Here is a 24166-nt window from a genome sequence, read left to right on the forward strand (position 1 = left end):
GCCATAGGGGACCACCTATAGTGTCCTATAGGGACCCCAAGCCATAGGCGGCCACAAGGACCCAGCTACAGGACCCCATAAGCACCCCAGGCCATAGGGCCCCATAGGGACCCGCTTCTAGGGGCCACAGGGCCTCCCCTATAGGGCCCCATAGGGACCCCAGGCCACAGGGGCCCTCCTCTGGGCCCCGCAGGCCCCGCCCCCCGTCCCCAGGCCCCGCCCCCTGTTTGTGAGCGTGCGCGCTGCGGGCCGGGCGCAGGTGCGGGCAGGGGAGAGGTGAGGCGGCGCGAGGCGAGGCAGGCGGGGGGGGGGAGAGCCCCCTTCACGTGACCCCAGGGGGGGCTTGGGACCCCCCCACATTACCCTGAGGGGTTTTGGGGCCTTGGGACGCCCCCCAGTGTGACCCCGGGGGGCCTTGAGGGGCCTTGAGGGGCCTTGGGACCGTCCCACACTGCTCGGGGGGGGGATTTGGGGCCTTGGGACCCCCCCCAAATGGCCCCGGGGGGGTTGGGGGCTTTGGGTCCCCCCCCGAGTGACCTTGAGGGGCTTTGGGACACCCCACAATGTGACTCTGGGGGGCTTTGGGTCCCCCCCGTGTAACCTCAGGGGATGTTTGGGGTCTCCCCCCAAACGACTCATGGGGGGTGTTTGCCCCCCCCACATCCCCATTCTGCAGGACCTGGGGGGGGCCCTCTCCAAATGGGGGGGCTTCCAACACCCCCCAACCTGTGTCCCCCCCCCCACCGCAGATTTCACCATGTCCTCAAAGCGACCAGCTCCTCCCCAGGACCCGCCCCCCAGCTCCCCCCCCAGCACGTGAGTTGTTTTTTTTTTTTTTTTTTTTTGGGGCGGGAGAGAATTTGGGGGGGGGGAAGGTGACAACAGCCCCCCCCCCCTCGCTGTCCCCACTGTTTCCACAGGGACACCAGCAGCAGTGACAACGACTCCGGCAGCGACTTCGAGGCCACCCTGCAGGAGAAGCGGGGGGCTCAGGGGGGGCCCGGCCCCCGCCCTGTACGTGTCCCCTTTGTCCCCTTTGTCCCCGTCCCCAAAGCCGTGCCCTCGCTTGTCACCCCCGTGTCACCTCCGCAGGTCCCCAAACGTCCCCGGAGGGAGCCCAGCGAGGACGGCAGCAGCTCGGAGGAGAACGTCCTCTGCCAGGCTGTCATGGACGGCAGGGTGGCCATCGAGGTGACACGGGGACAGGGGGGGACATGGGGACAGGGGGGGACATGGGGACATGTTGGGGGGCACGGGGACACACAGGGATAAAGGGACACGCGAGCAAAACCAGCTCCCAAAGGGACACGGGGACGTGTCCACCTTGGGAAGGGGACATGGGGGGGGGGGGGGGGCATTTGCTCAAATGTGGGGCCACCACGTGTCACCACGTGCCACCACATGTCACCACGTGCCACCACGTGCCACCACATGTCACCACGTGTCACCACGTGTCACCACGTGTCACTGTGCCCGCAGGTGGCGGTGGACGAGTGGCTGCAGGGCTACAAGCGGGACCGGGAGCCGGCCTTCCTGGAGCTCGTCAACTTCATCGTCCGCTCCTGCGGCTGCCGAGGTGCGGCCGCCCCGCTCCCCGTCCCCCTGTCACCCCCCCGGGGGACGTCCCCGTCACCCGCCGTGTCCCCTCCCGGCAGGCACGGTGACGCTGGCCATGCTGCGGGAGCAGCAGAACACCGAGATCATCCAGCGGCTGACCGAGACCTTCAGCGAGGTACTGGGGGATGTGTGGTGGTGTGGGGATGCCGCCATCTTGTCTCCTCTGTGAGGCGGCCATCTTGTCTCCTCTGTGAGGCGGCCATCTTGTCACCTCTGTGAGGCAGCCATCTTGTCACCAGTGTGACGCCGCCATCTTGTCCCCTTGCGTCCCTGCCACTTCATCCCTTTGCGTCCCCTCCATTTTGTCCCTTTTGTGACTGCAGCATTTTGTCCCTTGTGTCCCTGATACTTTAGTTTTATGCGCTGTTACCGTTTTCTCACCTCTGTGAGGCAGCCATCTTGTCACTGCTTTGACGCCGCCATCTTGTCCCTTTGCATCGCCACCACTTTGTCCCTTTGCGTCCCCACATTTTGTCCCTTTGCGTCCCCAAATTCATCACCCCTTTCTGCCACCCATTCTTTCCCTTTTTGTCCCCATTTTGTCCCTTTTTGTCCCCACATTTTGTCCTTTTACGTCCCCATTTTGTCCCTTTATGTCCCCCCCATTTTATCCCTTTCCATTCCCAATTTCACCCCTTTCTGCCACCCATTTTTTCCCTTTGTGTCCCCATTTTCCCCCTTTGCATCCCCACCACTTTGTCCCTTTACGTCCCCCTCATTTTGTCTCTTTCCACCCCCATTTTCTCCCTTTCCGCCCCCATTTCCCCCCTGTCCATCCCCGCCGCCTCATCCCTTCGTGTCCCCGTTCTGCCCCCGTGTCCCCCCCCAGGACTCCTCCGACTACCCCCTGTCCCTCTCCACGGGGCCGTGGCGCCGTTTTCGGGCCTCTTTTGGGGCCGTGGTGACAGCGGTGGCCCTGCGGAGCCGCCACGCCGTCCTCTACGATGGCTTCCTCCTCGGCGGCCTCACCGCGCTGCTCACCAGCCTCGCCGACTCCCAAGTGCGCGCCTTCCGCCACACGGCCACCTTGGCAGGTAGGTGACACCCCCCACCCCCAACTTGTCACCCGCCGGGTGTCCCCGACGCCCCCCCGCCACCGTCCCGCTGTCCCCAGCCATGAAGCTGATGACGGCGCTGGTGGAGGTGGCGCTGGGGCTGAGCCAGCGCCGCGACAACACCCGGAGGCTCTACGAGGCCGAAAGGGGGAAAAGCCCCCCCCGGAGAGCCCCCGGCAAGCTGGAGGCGCTGCAGGAGACGCTGCGGGAGGTGGGTGACGTTTGGGGACGTGGTGGGGACACGGGCACGGGCGCCCCGGTGACGCCCATGGGTGCCGTCCAGCTCCAGGAGCAGCAGGAGGAGATGGAGGCCGTGATGAACGCCATCTTCAAGGGGGTCTTCGTGCACCGATACAGGTCGGGGGGCGCTGGAGTGGTGCTGGGCGGAACTGGGTACCACTGGGTGGCACTGGGTGGCATTGGGGTGGTGCTGGGGGGCACTGGGTGGCATTGGGATGGTGCTAGGGGGCACTGGGGTGGTGCTGGAGGGCACTGGGGTGATGCTGGAGGATACTGGGTGGCACTGGGGTGGCTCTGGGCGGCACTGCATGGTGCTGGGCAGCACTGGGGTGGTGCTGGGGGCACTGGGTGGCAGTGGGTGGCACTGGGAACAGCGTGGTTAGGGACTGGAGCCAGTGGGGAGAGCCCAGTTGGGGACTGGGACCAGTTTGGAACTGGGATGCAACCAAGTTGGGTTCTCCTTGGAGAAGGTTGTCACCGGGAGGGGTTGTCACTGTGGTGGCACTGGGGACAGCCCAGTTGGGAACTGGGACCAGTTTGCATCTGGGAATGAAACTAAGTTGAGTTTTCCTTGGAGAACGTCACCAGTTGTGGTTGGGACCTGGGACCAGTCTGGAACTGGGATGGAACCAAGTTGGGTTCTCCTTGGAGAACGTCACCAGGAGGGGTTGGGGACTGGGACCAGTTGGGACCTGGGACCAGATTGGAACTGGGACGAAACCAAGTTGGGTTCTCCTCAGAGAACGTCACCAGTAAGGGTTTGGAACTGGGACCAGTTTGGAACTGGGACGGAACCAAGTTGGGTTCTCCTCGGAGAACATCACCAGTTGTGGTTGGGAACTGGGACCAGTTTGGAACTGGGATGGAACCAAGTTGGGTTCTCCTCGGAGAACATCACCAGGAGAGGTTGGGGACCGGGACCAGGACGTTGTCACCAGGACACGGGGGTCCCTGGGGTGGCCCTGGGGACTCCGAGCGTGTCGGGGCCGTGGTGTCCCCGTGGCGGTGTCCCCAAGGCGCTGTCCCCGTGGCGGTGTCCCCGTCGGGGTGTCCCCGTGGCGCTGTCCCCGTGGCGCTGTCCCCGTGGCAGTGTCCCCAAGGCGCTGTCCCCCCCCCAGGGACGTGGTGCCCGACGTGCGCGCGCTGTGCATGGAGGAGCTGGGGACGTGGATGTGCAGCTTCCCGGCCTCCTTCCTCACCGACGGCCACCTCAAGTACCTCGGCTGGACCCTGCACGACAAGGTGGGGACATCCTGGGGACACCTCGGGGACACGGGGACAGCTGGGGGGCGTGGGGACACCGTGGGGACATGGGGATGCCTTGGGGACACAGGGACAGCTATGGGAGCGTGGGGGTATCTTGGGGACACAGGGACACCTTGGGGACATGGGGACACTGTGGGGACACCTCGGGGACACCTTGGGGACACACTGGGGACGCGGGGACACCGTGGGGATGCCTCAGGGATGTGGGGATGCCCCGGGGACATGGGGGCACCTTGGGGACACCTCAGGGACATGGGGGCACCTTGGGGACACCTCAGGGACATGGGGACACCTCGGTGAAACATCAGGGACATAGGGACACCTGGGGGACATGGGGACACCGTGGGGACACACTGGGGACACGGGGACACTGTGGGGATGCCTCAGGGATGTGGGGGCACCTTGGGGACACAGGGACGCCTTGGGGGACACCTTGGGGACATGGGGTTCCCTGGGAGGGACACTTGGGGACCTTTGGGACTGGGAGAGGGGACACTTGGGGACCTTTGGGGCCAGGATGGGACACTTGGGAGCAGGAGGGGACACTTGGCATCAGGAGAGGAGATACTTGGGGACCTTTGGGGCTGGGAGGGGACCCTTGGGGACACTTGGGGACACTTGGGGCCAGGAGAAGAGACACTTGGGGTCCTTTGGGGCCAGGAGGGGCTGGCTGGGGACCACAGGGTCCAGGATGGGGGACACTTGGGGACCACTGGGGCTGGGAGAGGGGACACTTGGGGACACCTGAGGCCAGGAGGGGACCCTTGGGGATCCATGGGGACACTTGGAGCCAGGAGAGGAGACACTTGGGGACCTTGGGGCCAGGAGGGGACGGCTGGGGACCTTTGGGAGCAGGATGGGGGACACTTGGGGCTGGGAGGGGACACTTGGGGACCTTTGGGGCCGGGAGGGGACACTTGGGGACATTTGGGGTCAGGAGAAGAGACACCTGGGGACCTTTGGGGCCAGGATGGGGGACACTTGGGGACGCTTGCGGACACTTGGGACCCGGAGGAGCTGGCTGGGGACCTTTGGGGCCAGGATAGGGGACACCTGTGGACACTTGGGGCCAGGAGTGGAGACACTTGGGGACCTTGGGGCCAGGAGGGGACGGCTGGGGACCTTTGGGAGCAGGATGGGGGACACTTGGGGCTAGGAGGGGACACTTGGGGACCTTTGGGGCTGGGAGGGGACACTTGGGGACATTTGGGGTCAGGAGAAGAGACACCTGGGGACCTTTGGGGCCAGGATGGGGGACACTTGGGGACGCTTGCGGACACTTGAAACCCGGAGGAGCTGGCTGGGGACCTTTGGGGCCAGGATAGGGGACACTTGGGGACCACTGGGGCTGGGAGAGGGGACTCTTGGGGACCTTTGGGGCTGGGAGGGGACACCTGTGGACACTGGGGCCAGGAGAGGAGACACTTGGGGACCTTGGGGCCAGGAGGGGACAGCTGGAGAACTTTGGGAGCAGGATGGGGGACACTTGGGGCTGGGAGGGGACACTTGGGGTTAGGAGAGGAGACCCTTGGGGACCTTTGTGGCCGGGAGGGGACACTTGGGGACACTTGGGGACCCGCAGCAGGGGGAGGTGCGTCTGCGCTGCGTGCGGGCGCTGCAGGGGCTGTACGCCCGCCGGGACACGGCCGCGCACATGGAGCTCTTCACCGGGCGCTTCAAGGTGAGCGTGTCCCCCCCCCGTGTCCCCAACGCTGTCACCTCCCTGCCGAGGTCCCCAGGGGGTGACAACGGGTGTGTCCCCCCCCCCCAGGCCCGCTTGGTGTCCATGGTGCAGGACAAGGACCCCGTGGTGGCCGTGGAGGTGGTGAAGCTGCTGACGGTGATGCTGGAGTGAGTTTGGGGACGTTGGGGACACGGGGGGGATGTTGGGGACACTGGGGACATGGGGGGGGGCCTGGGGGATGTTGGGGACACTGGGGACATGGGGGGGACCTTGGGGACATCGGGGACATGGGGAGCATTGGGGATTGGGGGCAGGGGGATGTTGGGGACATGGGGGGGGACATTGGGGACAAGGGGGGGACACTGGGGACATGGGGGACATTGGGGATAATGGGGACATTGGGGATGGGGGACATTGGGGGACATGGGGACGTTGGGGACATGGGACACTGGGGACATGGGGACATAGGGGCGTTGGGGACATGGGGGGGACACTGGGGACATGGGGGACATTGGGGACATGGGGATATTGGGGATATGGGGGGGACAAGGGGGACATTGGGGATGTTGGGGTCATTGGGGACATTTGGGACAGGGGAACATTGGGGATGGGGAGATAAGGGGTACATTGGGGACGGGGGGGCATGGGGGACAAGAGGGACATGGGGGGGACATTGGGGACAAGAGGGACATGGGGGGGACATTGGGGACAAGGGGGACATTGGGGGCATTGGGGACGTTGGGGACACGGGGGATGGGGACACTGGGGACACCGGTTAGGGTCTGAGAGCACCAAGGGGGACACAAAACGGGCGAGACGAAGCCAGGCAGGACACGGGGCTGGGGGGTTGGGACACGGCTCGGGGACAGGGGACACAGCCGGGGGACAGCGGTGTCCCCGTTGTCACCCCAGCACGGTGGCCGAGGCGCTGACGGAGGCCGATTGTCACCGCGTCTACCCGGCCGTCTTCTGCAGCCGCCGTCCCCTCGCCACCGCCGCCGGCCTCTTCCTCTACCGCAGGTGAGGCCGGGCCACCCCCTTGTCCCCTCCTGTGTCACCTCCCCTGTCCCCTCTCGGTGTCACCCCCCGGGTATCGTCCCCAGTCGGTGCTGCCACCGGGTGCGAGGCTTGGTGGCACCTGGGGATGTTCCCGTGGGGATGGTGGCACCCGGTCCTGCCTTGTCCGCTCTGGACCCTTTGTGTCCCCAACTCTGTCCCCACACCCATGGGACCCCCTTGTCCCCATCCTGTGTTCCTTTATGTCCCCAACCCTGTCCCCATCCCCATGGGACCCCCCTGTCCCCATCCCATGTCCCTTTGTGTCCCCAACCCTGTCCCTGTCCCCACAGAATCCCCCTGTCCCCATTTCTTGTGTCCCTTTGTGTTCCCCCCCCCCCGCTGTCCCCTCCCCAATGTCACCCCCTGTCCTTGTCCCCAGCCTGCTGTCCCCGCGGCACGAGGGTGACACCGAGCCGTCCCCCGGCAGCGGGGACAACCGCACCTTCTTCCGCCTGCTGCTGACCTTCTTCATCGAGAGCGAGGTGACACCCTGGGGACACCCTGGGGACAGTCTGGGGGCACCCAGGGACACCCAGGGACACCCTGGGGACACCTAAGGGACTCTGGGTGACACCCAGAAGACACCCAAGGGATCTCTGGTGACACCCAAGAGACCCCGGGTGACCCCAGGGGACACCCAAGGGACCCCGGGTGCCAGCGCTGTCCCTGTCCTCAGCTCCACCAGCACGCCGCGTACCTCGTGGACAGCCTCTGGGACTGCGCCGGGACCCAGCTGCGGGACTGGGACACGGCCGGGGGGCTGCTGCTGGAGGAGGCCCCCGAGGAGGGTGGGCAACTGGGAGGCACTGGGAGGGGACTGGGAGGCACTGGGAGGGCGCTAGGGGGCACTGGGAAGGACTGGGAGGCACTAAGGTGGCACCAGGGGGCACTGGGAGGGACTGGGATGGGACTGGGGTGCACTGAGATGATGCCAGGGGGCACTGGGAGGGCACTGGGAAGAACTGGGAGGCACTGGGGGGTACTGGGGAGTACTAGGATGGGACTGGGAGGAACTGGGGATAACTGGGAGGGCACCAGAGGGCACTGGGGGGGACTGGGATGGGACTGGGGGGCACTGGGAAGGCACTGGGATGGACATGGCTGGGGCGGGGACTGCTGCTGGAGGAGGCCCCTGGGGAATATGGGCAACTGGGGGCACTGGGAGCCACTGGGAGGGGGCTGGTGGGAACAAGGGGGCACTGGGACGGGACTGGGGAGGGCACTGGGATGACACTGTGGGGAACTGGGGTGGCACTGGGAGGGAACTGGAAGGCACTGGGATGGCACTGGGAGACAATGAGGGGAACAGGGATGGGACTGAGGGGCACTGGGGATAACTGGAAGGGACTGGAATGGGACTGGGAGGGTGCCAGGGGGCACTGGGAAAGACTGGGAGGCACGGGGAGGATGCTAGGAGGGAACTGGGAGGCACTGGGGGGTACTGGGGAGTACTGGGATGGGACTGGGAGGAACTGGGGATAACTGGGTGGGCACCAGGGGTCACTGGGAGGCACTGGGATGGCGCCAGGGGACACTGGGATGATACTGGGGGGAGCTGGGGGGCACTGGGAACCTCCTCAACCCCCTCCCAGTCCCCCCCAGTCCTTCCCAGTCCATCCCATTCTCCCCCCAGCCCCCTCCCAGTCCCTCCCAGTCCATCCCAGTTGTCCCAGCCCCCATCCCAGTCCATCCCAGTCCCCCCCCAGTCCCCCCCACCCCCCTCCCAGTCCCGTCCCAGTCCCTCCCAGTCCATCCCAGTTCCCCCCCCAGCGCTCAGCGACCAGCAGGAGAAGGCCCTGGTGGAGATCCTGGCGGCCAGCGCCAAGTGGGCGGCGGGGGAGGGGCCCCCAGTGGGACGGGGACCCCCCCGCAAGGTAGGGGGGGGCGGTGTCACCTGGGGGGGGGGGTTACTGTCACCTGGGGGGGTCTCACTGTCCCTGGGGGGGGGTCTCAGTGTCACCAAGGGGGGGTCATTGTCACTTGGGGGGGTCTCAGTGTCACCAAGGGGGGGTCAGTATTATCTTGGGGGGGGTCATTGTCCCCAAGGGGGGGTCTCAGTGTCCCCTTTGGGGGGTCGCTGTCACCTGGGGGGGGTCAGTGCCACCTGATGGGGTGTCAGTGACCCCCGGGGGGGTATCATTGACCCCCAGGGGGTGTCATTGTCCCCGGGGGGGTGTCATTGTCCGGGGGGGGGTCATTGTCGTCATTGTCACCTGTGCCCCCCCCCAGGCGCCCCCCAAGGGGAGGCGGGCGGTGACGGAGCAGCGCTCGCGGCTCAGCCTCTGCCTGGCCCCCATCCTGCCCCGGCTGCTGGCCAAGGTGAGGGGACCCCGGGGGGGCCTCGGGGACATTTTTGGGGTGGGGGGACACCCGGGTGACCCCCCCTCACTCCCTGTGACCCCCCCAAAAAAAAAGTTTTCGGCGGACGAGGAGAAGGTGACGCCGCTGCTGGAGGTGCTGAGCTGCTTCGAGCTCAGTGTCTACTGCACCGCGCGGCTGGAGAGGGTGAGCGCAGGCCCTATAGGGTCAGCCGGCCATATAGGGTCACCTGACCCCAATCCTATAGGGTCAGCTGGTCCTTTAGGGTCACCCAGTCCTTATAGGGTCACCTGACCCCAATCCTGTAGGGTCACCTAGTCCTTTAGGGTCCCCTGGTCCTTTTAGGGTCACCTGGCCCCAATCCTATAGGGTCAGCCGGTCCCAACCCTATAGGGTCACTCAGTGCTATAGGATCACCTGGTTCTTATAGGGTTACCTAGCACCAGTTCTATAGGGCCACCTGGTCCCTACAGGGTCACCTGGTCCTATAGGGTCACCCTGTCCTTATAGGGTCATCTGGTCCTTAGAGGGTCACCTGGCCCCAATCCTATAGGGTCACCTGGTCCTTTAGGGTCACCCAGTCCTTATAGGGTCACCTGGTCCCAATGCTATAGGGTCAGCTGGTCCTAACCCTATAGTGTCACCTGGCTCCAGTCCTATAGGTTCATCTGGTCCCTATAGGGTCACCCGGTCCCAACCGTATAGGGTCAGCTGGTCCTATAGGGTCACCCAGTCCTTATAGGGTAACCTGGCCCCGATCCTGTAGGGTCACCCAGTCCTATTGGGTCATCTGGTCCCAACCCTATAGGGTCACCCAGTTCTATAGGGTCACCATGTCCCCTCACCCTTTGGGGTCCCCTGGCCCTTTGGGGTCACCATGTCCCCAATCATTTTAGGGTCACCCATTCCCCATAGGGTCCCCATGTCCCCTCACCCTTTGGGTTCCCCGTGTCCCCAATCCTTATAGGGTCCCCGTGTCCCCTTGCCCTTTGGGATCCCCGTTCCCCATAGGGTCCCCGTGTCCCCTCACCCTTTGGGATCACCATGTCCCCCAGTCCTTATAGGGTCACCCATTTCCCATAGGGTCCCCATGTCCCTTCACCCTTTGGGGTCCCTGTGTCCCCTCTCCGTTTGGGGTCCCCGTTTCCCCAATCCTTATAGGGTCACCGTGTCCCCTTGCCCTTTGGGATCCCCATGTCCCCAATCCTTATAGGGTCACTGTGTCCCCTTGCCCTTTGGGTTCCCTATTCCCCATAGGGTCCCCGTGTCCCCTCACTCTTTGGGGTCCCTATGTCCCCAATCCTTAAAGGGTCACCCCTTCCCCATAGGGTCCCCGTGTCCCCAATTGTTATAGGGTTCCTGTGTCCCCAATCCTTATAGGGTCACCATGTCCCCTCACCCTTTGGGGTCACCATGTCCGCAATCTTTATAGGGTCACCATTTCCCCAATCCTTATAGGGTCGCCACGTCCTCTTGCCCTTTGGGATCCCCATTCCCCATAGGGTCCCCGTGTCCCCTCACCCTTTGGGGTCCCCATGTCTCCAATCCGTATAGGGTCACCATGTCCCCAGTCCTTATAGGGTCACCGTGTCCCCTTGCCCTTTGGGGTCCCCGTTCTCCATAGGGCCCCCGTGTCCCCTCACCCTTTGGGATCACCATGTCCGCAATCCTTATACGGTCACCCATTCCCCATAGGGTCCCCGTGTCCCCAATCTTTATAGGGTCCCCGTGTCCCCTGGCCCTTTGGGGTCCCCGTTCCCCAGAGGGTCCCCTGGCCCTTTGGGGTGGCCGTGACCCCCACCCCATACCCCGCAGCCCCTGGAGCAGGCGCTGGCGCAGCTGCAGGAGCTGGTGCAGAAGCACACGGGGCCGGAGGTGCTGGGGGCGGCCTCCCGAGCCCTGGGGGCCCTCTGCGACCCCCGGCTGCCGCTGCGGGGGCGCGGGGAGCTGGTGAGGAGCCGCCTGGGGGACCTGCTGGGGGAGCGCTGCCACCGCCTGCTGCGGGTATAGAGGGGATTGGGGGGGATTTGGGGGGGATTTGGGGGGATTTGGGGAGATTTTGGGGGGTTAGAGGGGATTGGGGGGGGTGAGAGGGGATTTGAGGGGGTTAGAGGGGATTTGGGGGGGATTTGGGAGGATTACAGGGGGTTTTGGGGGGATTTGGGGGGGGTAGAGGGGATTTGGGGGGGTGAGAGGGGATTGGGGGGGTGAGAGGGGATTGGGAGGGTTAGAGGGGATTTGGGGGGGATTCAGGGGGATTATAAGGGGTTTGGGGGGAGTTTAGGGCGGATTATAGAGCATTTTGGAGGGATTTAGGGGGGTTATAGGGCATTGGGGGGGGTTAGAGGGGATTTGGAGGGGTTAGAGGGGATTTGGAGGGGATTTAGGGGGGGTTAGAGGGGATTTGGGGGGATTTGGGGTGGGTTTGGAGGGATTTGGGGGGGTTAGAGGTGATTTGGGGGGGATTTGGGGTGGGTTTGGAGGGATTTGGGGGGATTTGGAGGGGTTATAGGGGATTTGGGGGGGATTAGGGAGTGTTTGGGGGGATTCAGGGTGGGTTTGGGGGTTATAGGGGGAGTTTGGGGGCATTTATGGAGGTTATAGGGGATTTGGGGGGGATTTCGGGGGGTTCAGGGGGATTTGGGGTGGGTTTGGAGGGATTTGGGGGGGTTAGAGGGGGATTTGGGGGGGATTCGGGGGGATTCAGGGGGATTATAAGGGGTTTGGGGGGGATTTGGGGTGGGTTTGGGGGGTTATAGGGGGAGTTTGGGGGCATTTATGGAGGTTATAGAGGGTTTGGGGGGATTTGGGGGGGATTTGGAGGGATTCGGAGGGGCTATAGGGGATTTGGGGGGATTTGGAGGGGGTTATAGGGGTTTATAGGGGGATTTAGGGGGGGTTAGAGGGGATTTGGGGGGATTTGGGGTGGGTTTGGAGGGATTTGGGGGGGTTAGAGCGGATTTGGGGGGGATTCAGGGGGATTATAAGGGGTTTGGGGGGAGTTTAGGGGGGATTATAGAGCATTTTGGAGGGATTTGGGGGGGGTTATAGGGGATTTGGGGGGATTCAGAGGGGTTATACGGGATTTGGGGGGGATTATAAGGGGTTTTGGGGGGATTTGGGGTGGGTTGGGGGGTTATAGGGGGAGTTTGGGGGCATTTATGGAGGTTATAGAGGGTTTGGGGGGATTTGGGGGGGGATTTGGAGGGATTCGGAGGGGTTATAGGGGATTTGGGGGGGATTTGGGGGGATTTGGGGGGGTTATAGGGGGGTTTGGGGGGGTATAGGGGATTTGGGGGGGATTCAGGGGGATTTGGGTGGTTATAGGGGATTATAGGGGGATTTAGGGGGGGTTAGAGGGGATTTGGCGAGATTTGGGGTGGGTTTGGAGGGATTTGGGGGGGTTAGAGGGGATTTGGGGGGATTCGGGGAGATTATAGGGGGTTTTGGGGGGGATTTGTGGGGGGTTTGGGGGAGTTAGAGGGGATTTGGGGGGGATTCAGGGGGATTATAGGGGGTTTTGGGGGGGCTATAGGGGATTTGGAGGGGACTCAGGGGGATTATAAGGGGTTTGGGGGGAGTTTAGGGGGGATTATAGAGCATTTTGGAGGGATTTGGGGGGCGTTATAGGGGATTTGGGGAGGATTCAGGGGGGTTATAGGGGGATTTGGGGGGGTTATAGGGGATTTGGGAGGGTTTAGGAGGAGTTTGGGGAAGATTTGGGGTGGTAATGGGGTGGGGATGGGGGTATGGGGGACCTGCTGGGGGAGCGCTGCCACCGCCTGCTGCGGGTACGGGGGACTATAGGGGATTTGGGGGGGTTAGAGGGGATTTGGGGGGATTTGAGGGGATTATAGGGGGTTTGGGGGGGATTTGGTGGGGTTAGAGGGGATTATAGGGGGATTTAGGGGGGGTTAGAGGGGATTTTGGGGTATTTGGGGAGATTATAGGGGATTTGGGGGGATTCAGGGGGGTTAGAGGGGATTCGGGGGGGATTCAGAGGGGCTATGGGGGATTTGGGGGGATTTGGGGTGGGTTTGGAGGGATTTGGGGGGGATTTGGGGGGGATTCGGGGGAATTATGGGGGGATTTGGGGAATTAGAGGGGATTGGGGGGGGTTAGGGGATTTGGGGGGATATTTGGGGTGGGTTTGGAGGGATTTGGAGGGTTTATAGGGGTTTGGGGGAGTTTAGGGGGGATTATAGAGCATTTTGGAGGGATTTAGGGGGGTTATAGGGGATTTGGGGGGATTCAGAGGGGTTATAGGGGATTTGGGGTGGGTTTGGAGGGATTTGGAGGGGATTATGGGGGGATTTGGGGGGGATTCAGGGGGATTATGGGGGGATTTGGGGGTTTAGAGGGGATTGGGGGGGGTTTAGGGGATTTGGGGGGGATTTGGGGTGGTTTTGGAGGGATTTGGAGGGATTATAGGGGATTTGAGGGAGTTTAGGGGGGATTATAGAGCATTTTGGAGGGATTTAGGGCGTGATTCGGGGGGATTATAGGGGGTTTTGGGGGGATTTGGGGGGGTTGTATGGGATTTGGGATGGATTTGGGGTGGGTTGGGGGGCTTAGAGCTGGGCTGGGGGTGTTGGGGTGTCCCCAGCCCCCCGGGGTGTCCCCAGCTGTCCCCAACCCCCTGTCCACTCCCCGCAGTTGCCGTCCCTGGACGAGGAGGAGCTGTACAGCGCTGCCGCCACCCTAAAGCGCCTCTCCGTCCTCTTCAAGTGTGCCCCGTGTCCCCAACGTGTCCCCAACGTGTTCCCCCTGTCCCCAATGTGTCCCCAACGTGTCCCCAACGTGTCCCCAGAGTGTCCTCAATGTGTCCCCAATGTGTCCCCAAGCATGCCCCCCCATCCCCTGGGGCACTGGCCCCATGTCCCTGTCCCCTTTCCCCCTATTCCCATGTCCCTAGTATTCCCTGATGTCCCCTTCCCAATGTCCCTGTCCCATTCCCAGTATCCCCGTCCCCTTCCCAGTGTCCCTGTCCCCATTTCCATGTCCCTGTCCCCTTCCCAGTGTCCCCATCCCCTTCCCAGTGTCCCTGTCCCCATCTCCCTGTCCCCTTGTCCCCACCTCCATGTCCCCATATCCCCATGTCCCCTGTCCCCATGTCCCCTGTCCCCATGTCCCCTGTCCCCATGTCCCCTGTCCCTGTCCCTGTCCCCGCAGCGCCCACGACCTGACGCCCTGGCAGCTCTTCGAGCCCTGCACCCTCCTCCTGCGGCGCGCGGCCGACACGGGCGAGGTGCCCCCGCAGGTACCTGGGGACACTGGGGACACTGGGGGACACTGGGGACATTGGGGACAACTCCAGGGAGGGGACACGAGGCCACCGTGTGTCCCCACAGCTCCTTGTCCCCGCCATCACCTGCGCCCACTTCCACATCCTCTGGGAGCTGTCGCGGCTGGCCAACACCGACGTCCCCCAGGTGAGCTTGGGGACATGGGGACAACTGGGGACACTGGGGACAGTTGGGGACATTGGGGACACTGGGGAAGGGGACAGGGACATGGGGGCACTGGGGGAGGGGACGGGGACATGGGGACACTGGGGGTAAGGGGAGAAAAGGGACGCTGTGGGGACAGGGACTTGGGGGTTTGGGGACGTTGGGAAGGGGGCAGGGGTGTGGGGACGGGGCTGGGGACATGGGGACAGAGGGACATGGGGCAGGGGACAGGGACAGAATATGGGGACAGGACAGGGGGATGGGGCATGGGGACAGGGATAGGACACGGGGACAGGACAGGGGGACAGGAACAGGGACATAGGGACATGGATGGGGACATTGGGACAAGAATAGGACACAGGGACAGGAATAGGACATGGGGACGTGGATGGGGACATGGGGACAGGACATGGGGACAGGAATAGGACACAGGGACAGGGACATGAACATGGGGACAGGGATAGGACATGGGGACAGAAATAGGACACAGGGACATGGGGACAGGGACCGCAGCGCCACCACCCTGGGGTGGGGACGGACAACAAGGGGACAACGGGGAGGGGACAACAGGGGGACAACCCCCTCTTTGCGAGGACGTGGCCCCGGCTTGGGGACATCCCCAGGTGCCAGCCGGCTGTCCCCAAATGCCACCCGGCTGTCCCCAGGAGCAGCTGCTGAGCCTGAAGGACAAAACCACCTCCTTCTGCGCCCTGTGCCAGAGCTGCCTCTCCAACGGCGACGCCGGCGTCCGGGAGCAGGTGACAGCGAGGGGACAGAGGGCGAGGTGGCACCTCGGTGGCCCCGTGCCGACCTTGTCCCCGTTGTCCCCGTTGTCCCCAAGGCCTTCGTGGTGCTGAGTGACCTCCTGCTGGTGCTGGGCCCCTCAGGGACACGCAGGGCCGGGGCGGCGCTGGCCCCACTGCGGCTGGTGCCCGACGTGGAGCTGCGCTCCCAGCTGGCCGCCGTGCTCCTCAACCACGTCTTCAGCCCTGGGGACAGGGACGGTGACGGTGAGGTCCCCAACGCGTCCCCAACCCGTCCCCAAGGTGGCCCCGGTGAGCACCAGGTGGCCCCTGTGCTCGTGAGGTGGCCCCAAAGCGGTCCAGGTGGCCCCGATGGCCCTAGGGTGGCCCCAGGACATCTCCGAGCAGGCCCTGGTGGCCTCAAGATGTCTTTGGCGTGGCTCTGGTGGCTCGGAGATGTCCCCTCGTGTCCCCAAGGTGTCTCCTATGTCCCCAGGGTGTCCTCTTGTGTCCCCAAGGTGGTCCCCAGGTGGCCCTGGTGGTCCCCAGGTGGCCCAAGTGGCCCCAAAGTGGCCCCAGGACATCTCCGAGCAGTCCCTGGTGGCCTCAAGGTTTTTCTGACATGTCCTTGGTGACCCCAAGATGTCCCCTCATGTCCCTAAGGTGGTCCACAGGTGGCCCTGGTAGCCCCCAGGTGGCCCTCATGGCCACAGGTGTCCCCTCAGTGTCCCCTTGCCCTCCCAAGCCCCCTCAAGGACCATCCCCAGCTGCTCCTGGCATCCCTTTGGTGCCCCAAATCCCCTCAACGTCCCCTTAGTGCCTCCAAACCCTATGGAGGAGCTACACTGGCTGCTCCTGGTGTCCCTTTAGTGTCCTTTCAGTGTCCCCAAGATGTCCTCTGTGTCCCTCTGATGTCCCCAAGATGTCCCCAAGCTCCCTGGAGGACTTCTCCCATCTGGTTCTGGCTTCCCTTCAGTGCCCCAAATCCCCTCAACATCCCCTTAATGCCTCCAAACCCCACGGAGGACCTCCCCCAGCTGCTCCTGGCATCCTTTCTGTGTCCCCAAGATGTCTCCTGTGTCCCTTTGATGTCCCCAAGATGTCCCCAAACCCTCTGGAAGTCTTCTAGCTGCTCCTGGCATCCCTTTGGTGCCCCAAATCCCCTCAGCATCCCCTTAGTGTCCCCAAACCCCATGGAGGATCTCCCCCAGCTGCTCCTGGTGTCCCTTTAACGTCTCCTCAGTGTCCCCAAGATGTCCCCTGTGTCCCCTTAATGTCCCCAATATGTCCCCAAGCCCCCTGGAGGACTTCTCCCAGCTGCTCCTGGCATCCCTTTGGTGCCCCAAATCCCCTCAACATCCCCTTAGTGCCCCCAAACCCCATCGAGGACCTCCCCCAGCTGCTCCTGGTGTCCTTTCCGTGTCCCCAAACTGTCCCCAAGCTGTCCCCAAGCTGTCCCCTTGTCCCCGCAGAGCCCGATGCCGCCGAGGCACACATGGAGGACCTGCGTCGCCGCCGCATGCTGCTGGCCGGCTTCTGCAAGCTCATCATCTACAACGTCCTGGAGCCCAGCGCCGCCTCTGACGTCTTGAAGTACTATGACAAGGTGGGGACAGGGCTGGGGACACTGTCCCCCCCCCCTGCTGTCCCCTCGGCTCTTTGGGGACCCCCCGTGCCGCCCCGTTTCCCCCCAGTTTCACGCCGAGTACGGGGACATCATCAAGGAGACGCTGGCGTGCATCCGCTGCATGGACGGCCAGGAGTGGGCGCGCGTCGTGCTGCTCAGCCTGCAGCAGGTCGGGGGGGGTCCTGGGAAGGCTTCAGGGGGATTTGGGGTTGTGGGGGGGCTCCAGAGGGGGATTTGGGGTTGTGGGGGGGCTCCAGAGGGGGCTTTAGGGTTCCTTGGGGGGCTTCAGGATGTCCTGGGTGGGCTTCAGGGGAATTTGGGGTTCCTTGGGTGCTCCAGAGGGGGATTTGGGATTCTTAGGGGGCTCCAGGAGGTCATGGGGGGCTCCAGAGGGGGCTTTTGGGGTCCCTGGGGTGCTCTGGGGGGCTTCAGATGGATTTGGGGTCATCAGGGTGCTCCGGGGGGACTTCTGGGTTCCCCTGGGGGGTTCTCAGAGGTTTGTGGGGGGGGATCAGATGGATTTGGGGTCATTGGGGTGCTCCAGGGGGGGCTTTTGGGGTCCCTGGGGGGCTCCAGGTGGATCTGGGATTATTGGGGGGGCTCTGGGGGGGGTTTTGGGGTCTCTGGGGTGCTCTGGGGTGGGCTTCAGATGGATTTGAGGTCATCAGGGTACTCTGGGGGGGCTTTTGGGGTCCCTGGGGGGCTTGAGGACATCCGGGGGGGGGTCAGATGGATTTGGGGTCATTGGGGGGGGGCTCCGGGGGGGCTTTTGGGGTCCCCTGGGGGGTTCTCAGAGGTTTGGGGGGGGGGGATCAGATGGATTTGGGGTCATTGAGGTGCTCCAGGGGGAGCTTTTGGGGTCCCTGGGGGGCTCCAGGTGGATTTGGGATTACTGGGGGGACTCCGGGGGGGGGGATTTTGGGGTCTTTCTGACCGTGCCCCCCCTAGGTGATGACAGAGCTGCTGATGGAGCACGGCCCCGGGGTGCGGGGGGTCCCCGCTTTTGGGGGGCTGCGGGATTTGGGGCGCCGCCTCTCCCTCTTCTTCGGCCCCCGCCACCAACCCAACCGCCAAGTGCTGCTGCGCCTGCACCGGTAACGGGGGGGGCACCGGGGGGGAGGGGCACGGATATTTGGGTGGGGGGTCCTGGGGGTGTGGGGAGGGGGTTTTGGGGGTATAGGAGGGGGTTTTGGGGTGATGGGAGGGGGTTTTGGGGGGGCTCTGGGGTGTTGGGGCAATTTGGGGGGGGTCAGTGGTATTTGGGGGGGGGCTCTGGGGGTTTTTTGGAGGGGTCCTGGGGGTCTTGGGAGGGGGTTTAGGGGTGGTGGGAGGGGGGTTGCGGGCATTTTGGGGGGGTTGGGTCCATTTGGGGGAGGCTCAGGCTTTTTTTGGGGGGGGGGTCGGGGTAATTGGGGGGAGCTTGTTTTTTTTGGGGGGGGGGTCTGGGGGTGTGGGAACGGGGTTGGGGGGGTTTGGGGGCCCTGAGGAATTTGGGGGGGTCTGAAGGGATTTAGGGGAGTCTGGGGGGGTTTGGGGGGCCCTGGGGGGATTTGGGGGTCCCGGGCCTGACCGCCCCCTGCTCTGTGCCCCCCCCCAGGGACAGCATCGCCTTTGCCCTACAAGAGGGTCCAGAGGGGGGTCCGGGGGGGGATCCGGGGGGGGCCCCCCTGTACCTGCCCTTCCTGGAGGTGCTCAGCGAGTTCTCCCCCCGCCTGCTGCCCCCCGACAGAGCCCTGCTGTGAGTAGGGGGGTCCTGGGGGGGGATTTGGGGTCCTGCGGGGGGTTGGGGTCCTGGGGGGCATTTGGGGTTCCTGGGAGGGGGATTTGGGGTTCCTGTGGGGGATTTGGGGTTCCTGGGGAGGATTTGGGGTCCTTGAGGGGGGGGCTTGGGGTCCTTGGGGGAAGTTGGGGGAGGATTTGGGGTCCTGGGGGGGGGGATTTAGGGTCCCAGGGGTGGGATTTGGGGTCCTTGGGGGGGGATTTTGGGGAGATTTGGGGTCCGGAGGGGGGGATTTGGGGTTCCTGAGGGGGATTTGGGGGGGATTTGGGGTTCCTGGAGGGGGATTTGGGGTCCTTGTATGGGAATATGGGGTTCCTGGGGGGGGTTGGGTCCTGGGGGGGATTTGGGGTGCAGGGGGGGATTTGGGGTTCTTGGAGGAAAATTTGGGGGCCCTGGGGGGGTGGATTTGGGGTCCCCCCCTAATTTTTGCCCCCCCCCCAGGCTGACCCACCTGCAGCAGAGCTGCCAGCAGCTGGGGATGACCCCCCCGGAGCGGTCCCCGTGGCCCCCCCTGGCCGCCTACCACCGCTCCCTGCAGCCCCCCGAGCCCCCCCAAAAGAGGAGGCGCACGGAAGGTGAGGGGGGGGGGCAGCGCCCCCCCGGGACCCCCCCCCCAATGTGCCCCCCCTCAATCTCCCCCCCTCCCTTGTCCCTATGTCCCCCCCCTTGTCCCTGCCCCCCCCCCCCAAGGGAGGGAGGTGACAAATTGGGGGGTGTCCTTGGGGACAAATCCTGTGTGTGGGGGGGTCTCACATTGCCCCCCCTCCCCTTTTTTGTGCCCCCCACCCCCCCCAGAGACCTGGCAGGGCCCCAGCCCCCCTCTCAGCCCGGCGCTCACGTCCACGGTGCTGCGGGCCCCCCCCGGCCCCCCCTGGGACCTCCGCGTTCCCGGCCCCAGCAGGTGAGTTTGGGGGGGGGGCACCCCCAAAATGGGCTGTGGGGGGCAATGGGGGGAACTGGGAGGTACTGGGAGGGCACTGGGATGGGATATGGGGGGCACTGGGCATACTGGGGGGCCCTGGAGGGGGACTGGGGGGGACTGGGAGGCACTAGGGTGAGACTGGGGGGGCACTGGGTATACTGGGGGGGACTGGTGGGGGCATTGGGCATACTGGGGTGGCAATCAGCATTCTGGGAGGGACTGCGGGGGGGCACTGGGCATACTGGGGGGGCACTGGGCATACTGGGGGTGCTCCCAGCGTCGTCCCCAGTCTGAGCGTGATGGAGGAGGAAGAGGAGGAGGAGGAGGAGGAGGAGAGGGGGGGGGGCAGCAGCGAGGAGCCCCCCCCGCAGCTGGACCAGGTGAGCCCCCCCCCCACGGCCCCCCCAACACCAAGGGGGGGGTTCTGGGTGTTCCCCCCCCAAAAAAAAAAACCCTAATTCGTGCCCCCCCCCCCCCAAGGTCCGGGACCTCTTTGACTCCTCCATCCTGGGAATCGAGGTGAGGGGGGGGACCCAAAATGTTGCCCCCCCCCAAAAATTTCCCCCCAACGCCTCCCCCTTTTTTTTTTGTTTACTCCCCCTACTCCCCCCTCCCCAAATTTGAGCCCCCCCACCTTAAAATTGCCTCCATTTCCACCCTCCCCCTCCAATTTTACCCCAATCCCCCCCTCAATTTTGCCCTCCCCAAATTTGCCCCCCCATTTTCACTCTCCCCCCTCCCAAAGTGCCCCCCCAAAAAAATTGCCCCCCCCACCCCAAAATGCACCCCCCCAATTTCCACCTCCCCCTAAATCCTGCCCCCATTTTCACCCTCCCCCAGCTCCCCCCCCTCAAATTTGAGGACCCCCCAAAAAATCTGCCCCCCCCAAAAACAACCCCCCCCCAAATCCTGCCCCTGTTTTCACCCTCCCCCCTTTTACACACCCCCCCCCAAATTTGGGACCCCCCCAAAAAACTTTGAGACCCCCCCAAAGTCTGGGGACCCCCCTAAAAATTGGGAGACCCTCCCCAAAAATTGGGGGACCCCCCCCAAATTGCCCCCCCCGCCATTTTTTGGGGGGGTTTCTCTCCCCCAGGACTGAGCGTGGAGCCGCAGCCGGAAGGCGTCGTTTCTGGTTTTTGCTGTTTTTTGCTGTTCTGAGCCCAAAATGTTGGGGGTCCCGCCCCCCACCCCCCACCCCCACACCCCGTTTGGTTCAATAAAGAGCGGGATTGGCAACGCGGCCTCAAAAAAGTTTAGTTTTGGGGGGGAGGGGGACAGGGGGGGGTCTGGTCCCAGTGGGTCCCCCGCCGATGTCCCCACCCCATCCCCGTGTCCCCCCCTCTTTGTCCTTGTCCCCCCCCATCCTTGTCCCGGTGTCCCCCCCATCCTTGTGCCCCCCCCCCCCCCCCCAATGTCCCTGTCCTCGATGTCCCCATTGGGGTTGTCCCCATCCCGATGTCCCCCCCCACAATGTCCCCACCCTGATGTCCTTGTCCCGATGTCCCCATCCCAGTGTCCCCATCCCGATGTGATCCCAGCGTCCTTGTCCCAATGTCCCCACCCTGATGTCCCCATCCCAATGTCCTTGTCCCTATGTCCTTGTCCCAGTGTCCCCAACCCAATGTCATCCCGATGTCCCCATCCCAGTGTTCCCATGTCCCCATCCCAGTGTCCCCATCCTGATGTCATCCCGATGCCCTTGTCCTGATGTCCTTGTCCCCGTGTCCCCACCCTGATGTCCCCACCCTGTCGTGGTTTAACCCGGCCGGCAGCTAAACACCACGCAGCCGTTCGCTCAGCCTCCCCCCTCCCTCTCTGGGACGGGGGAGAGAAATGCAAAGTGAAGCCCGTGAGTTGAGATAAAGACAGTTTAATAAGACAGGAAAATAATAATAACAAAAATAACAATAACAATAAGAATAATACAATGGTGATAATAGGAAAGTAATAATCATATGTACAAACAAGTGATGCACAATGCAATTGCTCACCACTCGCTGACCGATGCCCAGCCTCACCCCGAGCAGTCCGGCCCCCTCCCCCCGGCTAGCCACCGCTATCTATTGTTTAGCATGACCCCAGATGGGATGGAATACCCCTTTGGCTAGTTTGGGTCACCTGTCCTGGCTCTGTCCCCTCCCAGCTCTTACTGCACCCCCAGCCTGCCTGTTGGCAGGACAGAGCAAAAGGCTGAGATGTCCTTGGCTTGGTGTAAGCACTGCTCTGCAACAATTAAAGCATCGGGGTGTTCTCAGCACTCTGCTCATCCCAAGCCAAAACACAGCATTCCACCAGCTCCTAAGAAGAGAATTAATTCTGTTCTAACTGAAACCAGGACACCTCTCCACCCCTTATTCCATACCATTTCTGTCATGCTCAGGTTACACTCTTTTCCATACATTCTAATTAGTCACCTGTAGTAGTCATGGTAGTGATAACATACAGTATTATATAATAATTAACATGGTACAATTCAGTTCATGGGCTATTCTCACCCAGTATTAAATCTCCTTGAGGTACACCCCGGACCTCTCCATTCTTTTGCATCACCCACCAAGTGTATCCAGGTCCCTGAGCAAAAACAATTCATAGAATCATAGAATCATAGAATCATAGAATATCCTGAGTTGGAAGGGACCCTTAAGGATCATCAAGTCCAACTCTTGACACCGCACAGGTCTACCCAAAAGTTCAGACCATGTGACTAAGTGCACAGTCCAATCTCTTCTTAAATTCAGTCAGGCTCGGTGCAGTGACCACTTCCCTGGGGAGCCTGTTCCAGTGTGCAACCACTCTCTCTGTGAAGAACTTCCTCCTGATGTCAAGCCTAAACTTCCCCTGCTTCAGCTTAACCCCGTTCCCGCGGGTCCTGTCGCTAGTGTTAATGGAGAAAAGGTCTCCTGCCTCTCGACACCCCCTTACGAGGAAGTTGTAGACTGCGATGAGGTCTCCCCTCAGCCTCCTCTTCTCCAGGCTGAACAGGCCCAGTGCCCTCAGCCGTTCCTCGTACGTCTTCCCCTCCAGGCCTTTCACCATCTTCGTAGCCCTCCTCTGGACACTCTCCAACAGTTTCATGTCCTTTTTATACTGTGGTGCCCAGAACTGCACACAGTACTCAAGGTGAGGCCGCACCAGCGCAGAGTAGAGCGGGACAATCACCTCCCTCGACTTACTAGTGATGCCGTGCTTGATGCACCCCAGGACACGGTTGGCCCTCCTGGCTGCCAGGGCACACTGCTGCCTCATATTCAACTTGCTGTCTACCACGACCCCCAGATCCCTCTCTGCGGGGCTGCTCTCCAGCGTCTCATCGCCCAGTCTGTACGTGCAGCCAGGGTTTCCCCGTCCCAGGTGCAGGACCCGGCACTTGCTCTTACTGAACTTCATGCAGTTGGCGATCGCCCAGCTCTCCAACCTATCCAGATCCCTCTGCAAGGCCTTTCCACCCTCATTCGAGTCCACAACTCCTCCAAGTTTGGTGTCATCGGCAAACTTGCTCAAAATACCTTCTATTCCACGAAGAGGTTTGCCTTTTCCTGAGGCAGGAGTAGCCCAGACTGTTTTACCCAGCGTATTTCTTACATGCGCTACAGGAACTTTATCCCCATCTACAGTACGTAACAGGTTGGATTGGGCAGGTCCAGCTCGGTTGGCAGATCCCCTAGTATTGACTAACCAGGTGGCCTTTGCCAAATGCGTATCCCAGTTTTTGAACGTCCCAGCGCCCATTGCTTTCAAGGTAGTCTTTAACAGGCCATTGTATCGTTCAACTTTCCCGGAGGCTGGTGCATGATAGGGGATGTGATACACCCATTCAATACCATGCTCTTTGGCCCAAGTGTCTATAAGGTTGTTTCGGAAGTGAGTCCCTGTTGCGTTAAAGGGGTGTAGCTGATTAACCGTTACGGGCCCGGTTGGGTTCAGAGTACTGAATCAGTCGGACATTCACCAAAAACGCATTAACGGTCTGGGGGTCCGTTCGGACATTCACCAAAAACGTAATAACCGCCTGGGGGTCCACTCAGACATTCACCAAAAACGTACTAACCACCTGGGGGTCCGCTCAGACATTCACCAAAAATGCATTAACCGTCTGGGGGTCTGGCTAGATTCAGAACACTGAACTATCACGGATAACCACCCTCACCCTAGTTGCATTAATGAGAGCTATCACAATGCAATCAAGTATGGTTTATTAGAGCAACAGACAATCAGGTTCTTTTGGATTGCCGGCGATAGTGACTATCTGCAAAAGCAAGCTAGTATGCATGAAATACACAGGTGTTATAGGTGTTACAGGTGTTCTAGGTGTTAAAGATGTTACAGATGTGTTAGATGTTATAGATGTTACAAGTGTTATAGGTGTTTTAGGTGTTATAGGTGTTGTAGGTGTTTTATAGG

General features: G+C 62.4%; 1 protein-coding gene across 4 annotated transcripts; it reads left to right on the forward strand.

The window, feature by feature from the left end:
- The first annotated feature begins 759 nt into the window (after window positions 1–759).
- LOC140001101 (cohesin subunit SA-3-like) lies at window positions 760–20997 on the forward strand. 4 transcript variants are annotated; one of them, XM_072032241.1, is made up of 32 exons: window positions 760–816; window positions 921–1014; window positions 1093–1191; window positions 1480–1576; window positions 1656–1732; window positions 2447–2651; window positions 2732–2883; window positions 2956–3029; window positions 4031–4154; window positions 5761–5859; window positions 5950–6029; window positions 6775–6882; window positions 7301–7403; window positions 7598–7709; window positions 8680–8795; window positions 9151–9240; window positions 9337–9426; window positions 11056–11244; window positions 13897–13967; window positions 14413–14500; window positions 14592–14672; window positions 15356–15448; window positions 15532–15745; window positions 16906–17039; window positions 17128–17229; window positions 18009–18154; window positions 18658–18798; window positions 19282–19415; window positions 19636–19741; window positions 20040–20142; window positions 20243–20281; window positions 20859–20997. In XM_072032241.1, exons 3-32 carry the CDS (start codon window positions 1168–1170, stop codon window positions 20862–20864), a joined length of 3198 nt encoding a protein of 1065 aa, XP_071888342.1. In that variant the 5' UTR covers window positions 760–816; window positions 921–1014; window positions 1093–1167; the 3' UTR covers window positions 20865–20997. The 4 variants fall into 4 exon arrangements, with proteins under 4 accessions (XP_071888342.1, XP_071888344.1, XP_071888343.1 ...); XM_072032243.1 differs by having other exon boundaries at window positions 15532–15700; XM_072032242.1 differs by having other exon boundaries at window positions 8692–8795.
- Window positions 20998–24166: the final 3169 nt, after the last annotated feature.

This window comes from Anas platyrhynchos, chromosome 37, assembly GCF_047663525.1.
Source record: "Anas platyrhynchos isolate ZD024472 breed Pekin duck chromosome 37, IASCAAS_PekinDuck_T2T, whole genome shotgun sequence".
In the NCBI taxonomy this organism is placed as follows: domain Eukaryota; kingdom Metazoa; phylum Chordata; class Aves; order Anseriformes; family Anatidae; genus Anas; species Anas platyrhynchos.

Bases quoted from the DNA above. Each gene is read 5' to 3' on its own strand.
- LOC140001101 (XM_072032241.1), top strand. From the start codon at position 1,168: ATGGACGGCAGGGTGGCCATCGAG. The intron at 4,155-5,760 runs GTGGGGACATCC...GGGGACCCGCAG, and splicing joins GCTGGACCCTGCACGACAAG to CAGGGGGAGGTGCGTCTGCG. The intron at 14,673-15,355 runs GTGAGCTTGGGG...GGCTGTCCCCAG, and splicing joins CCAACACCGACGTCCCCCAG to GAGCAGCTGCTGAGCCTGAA.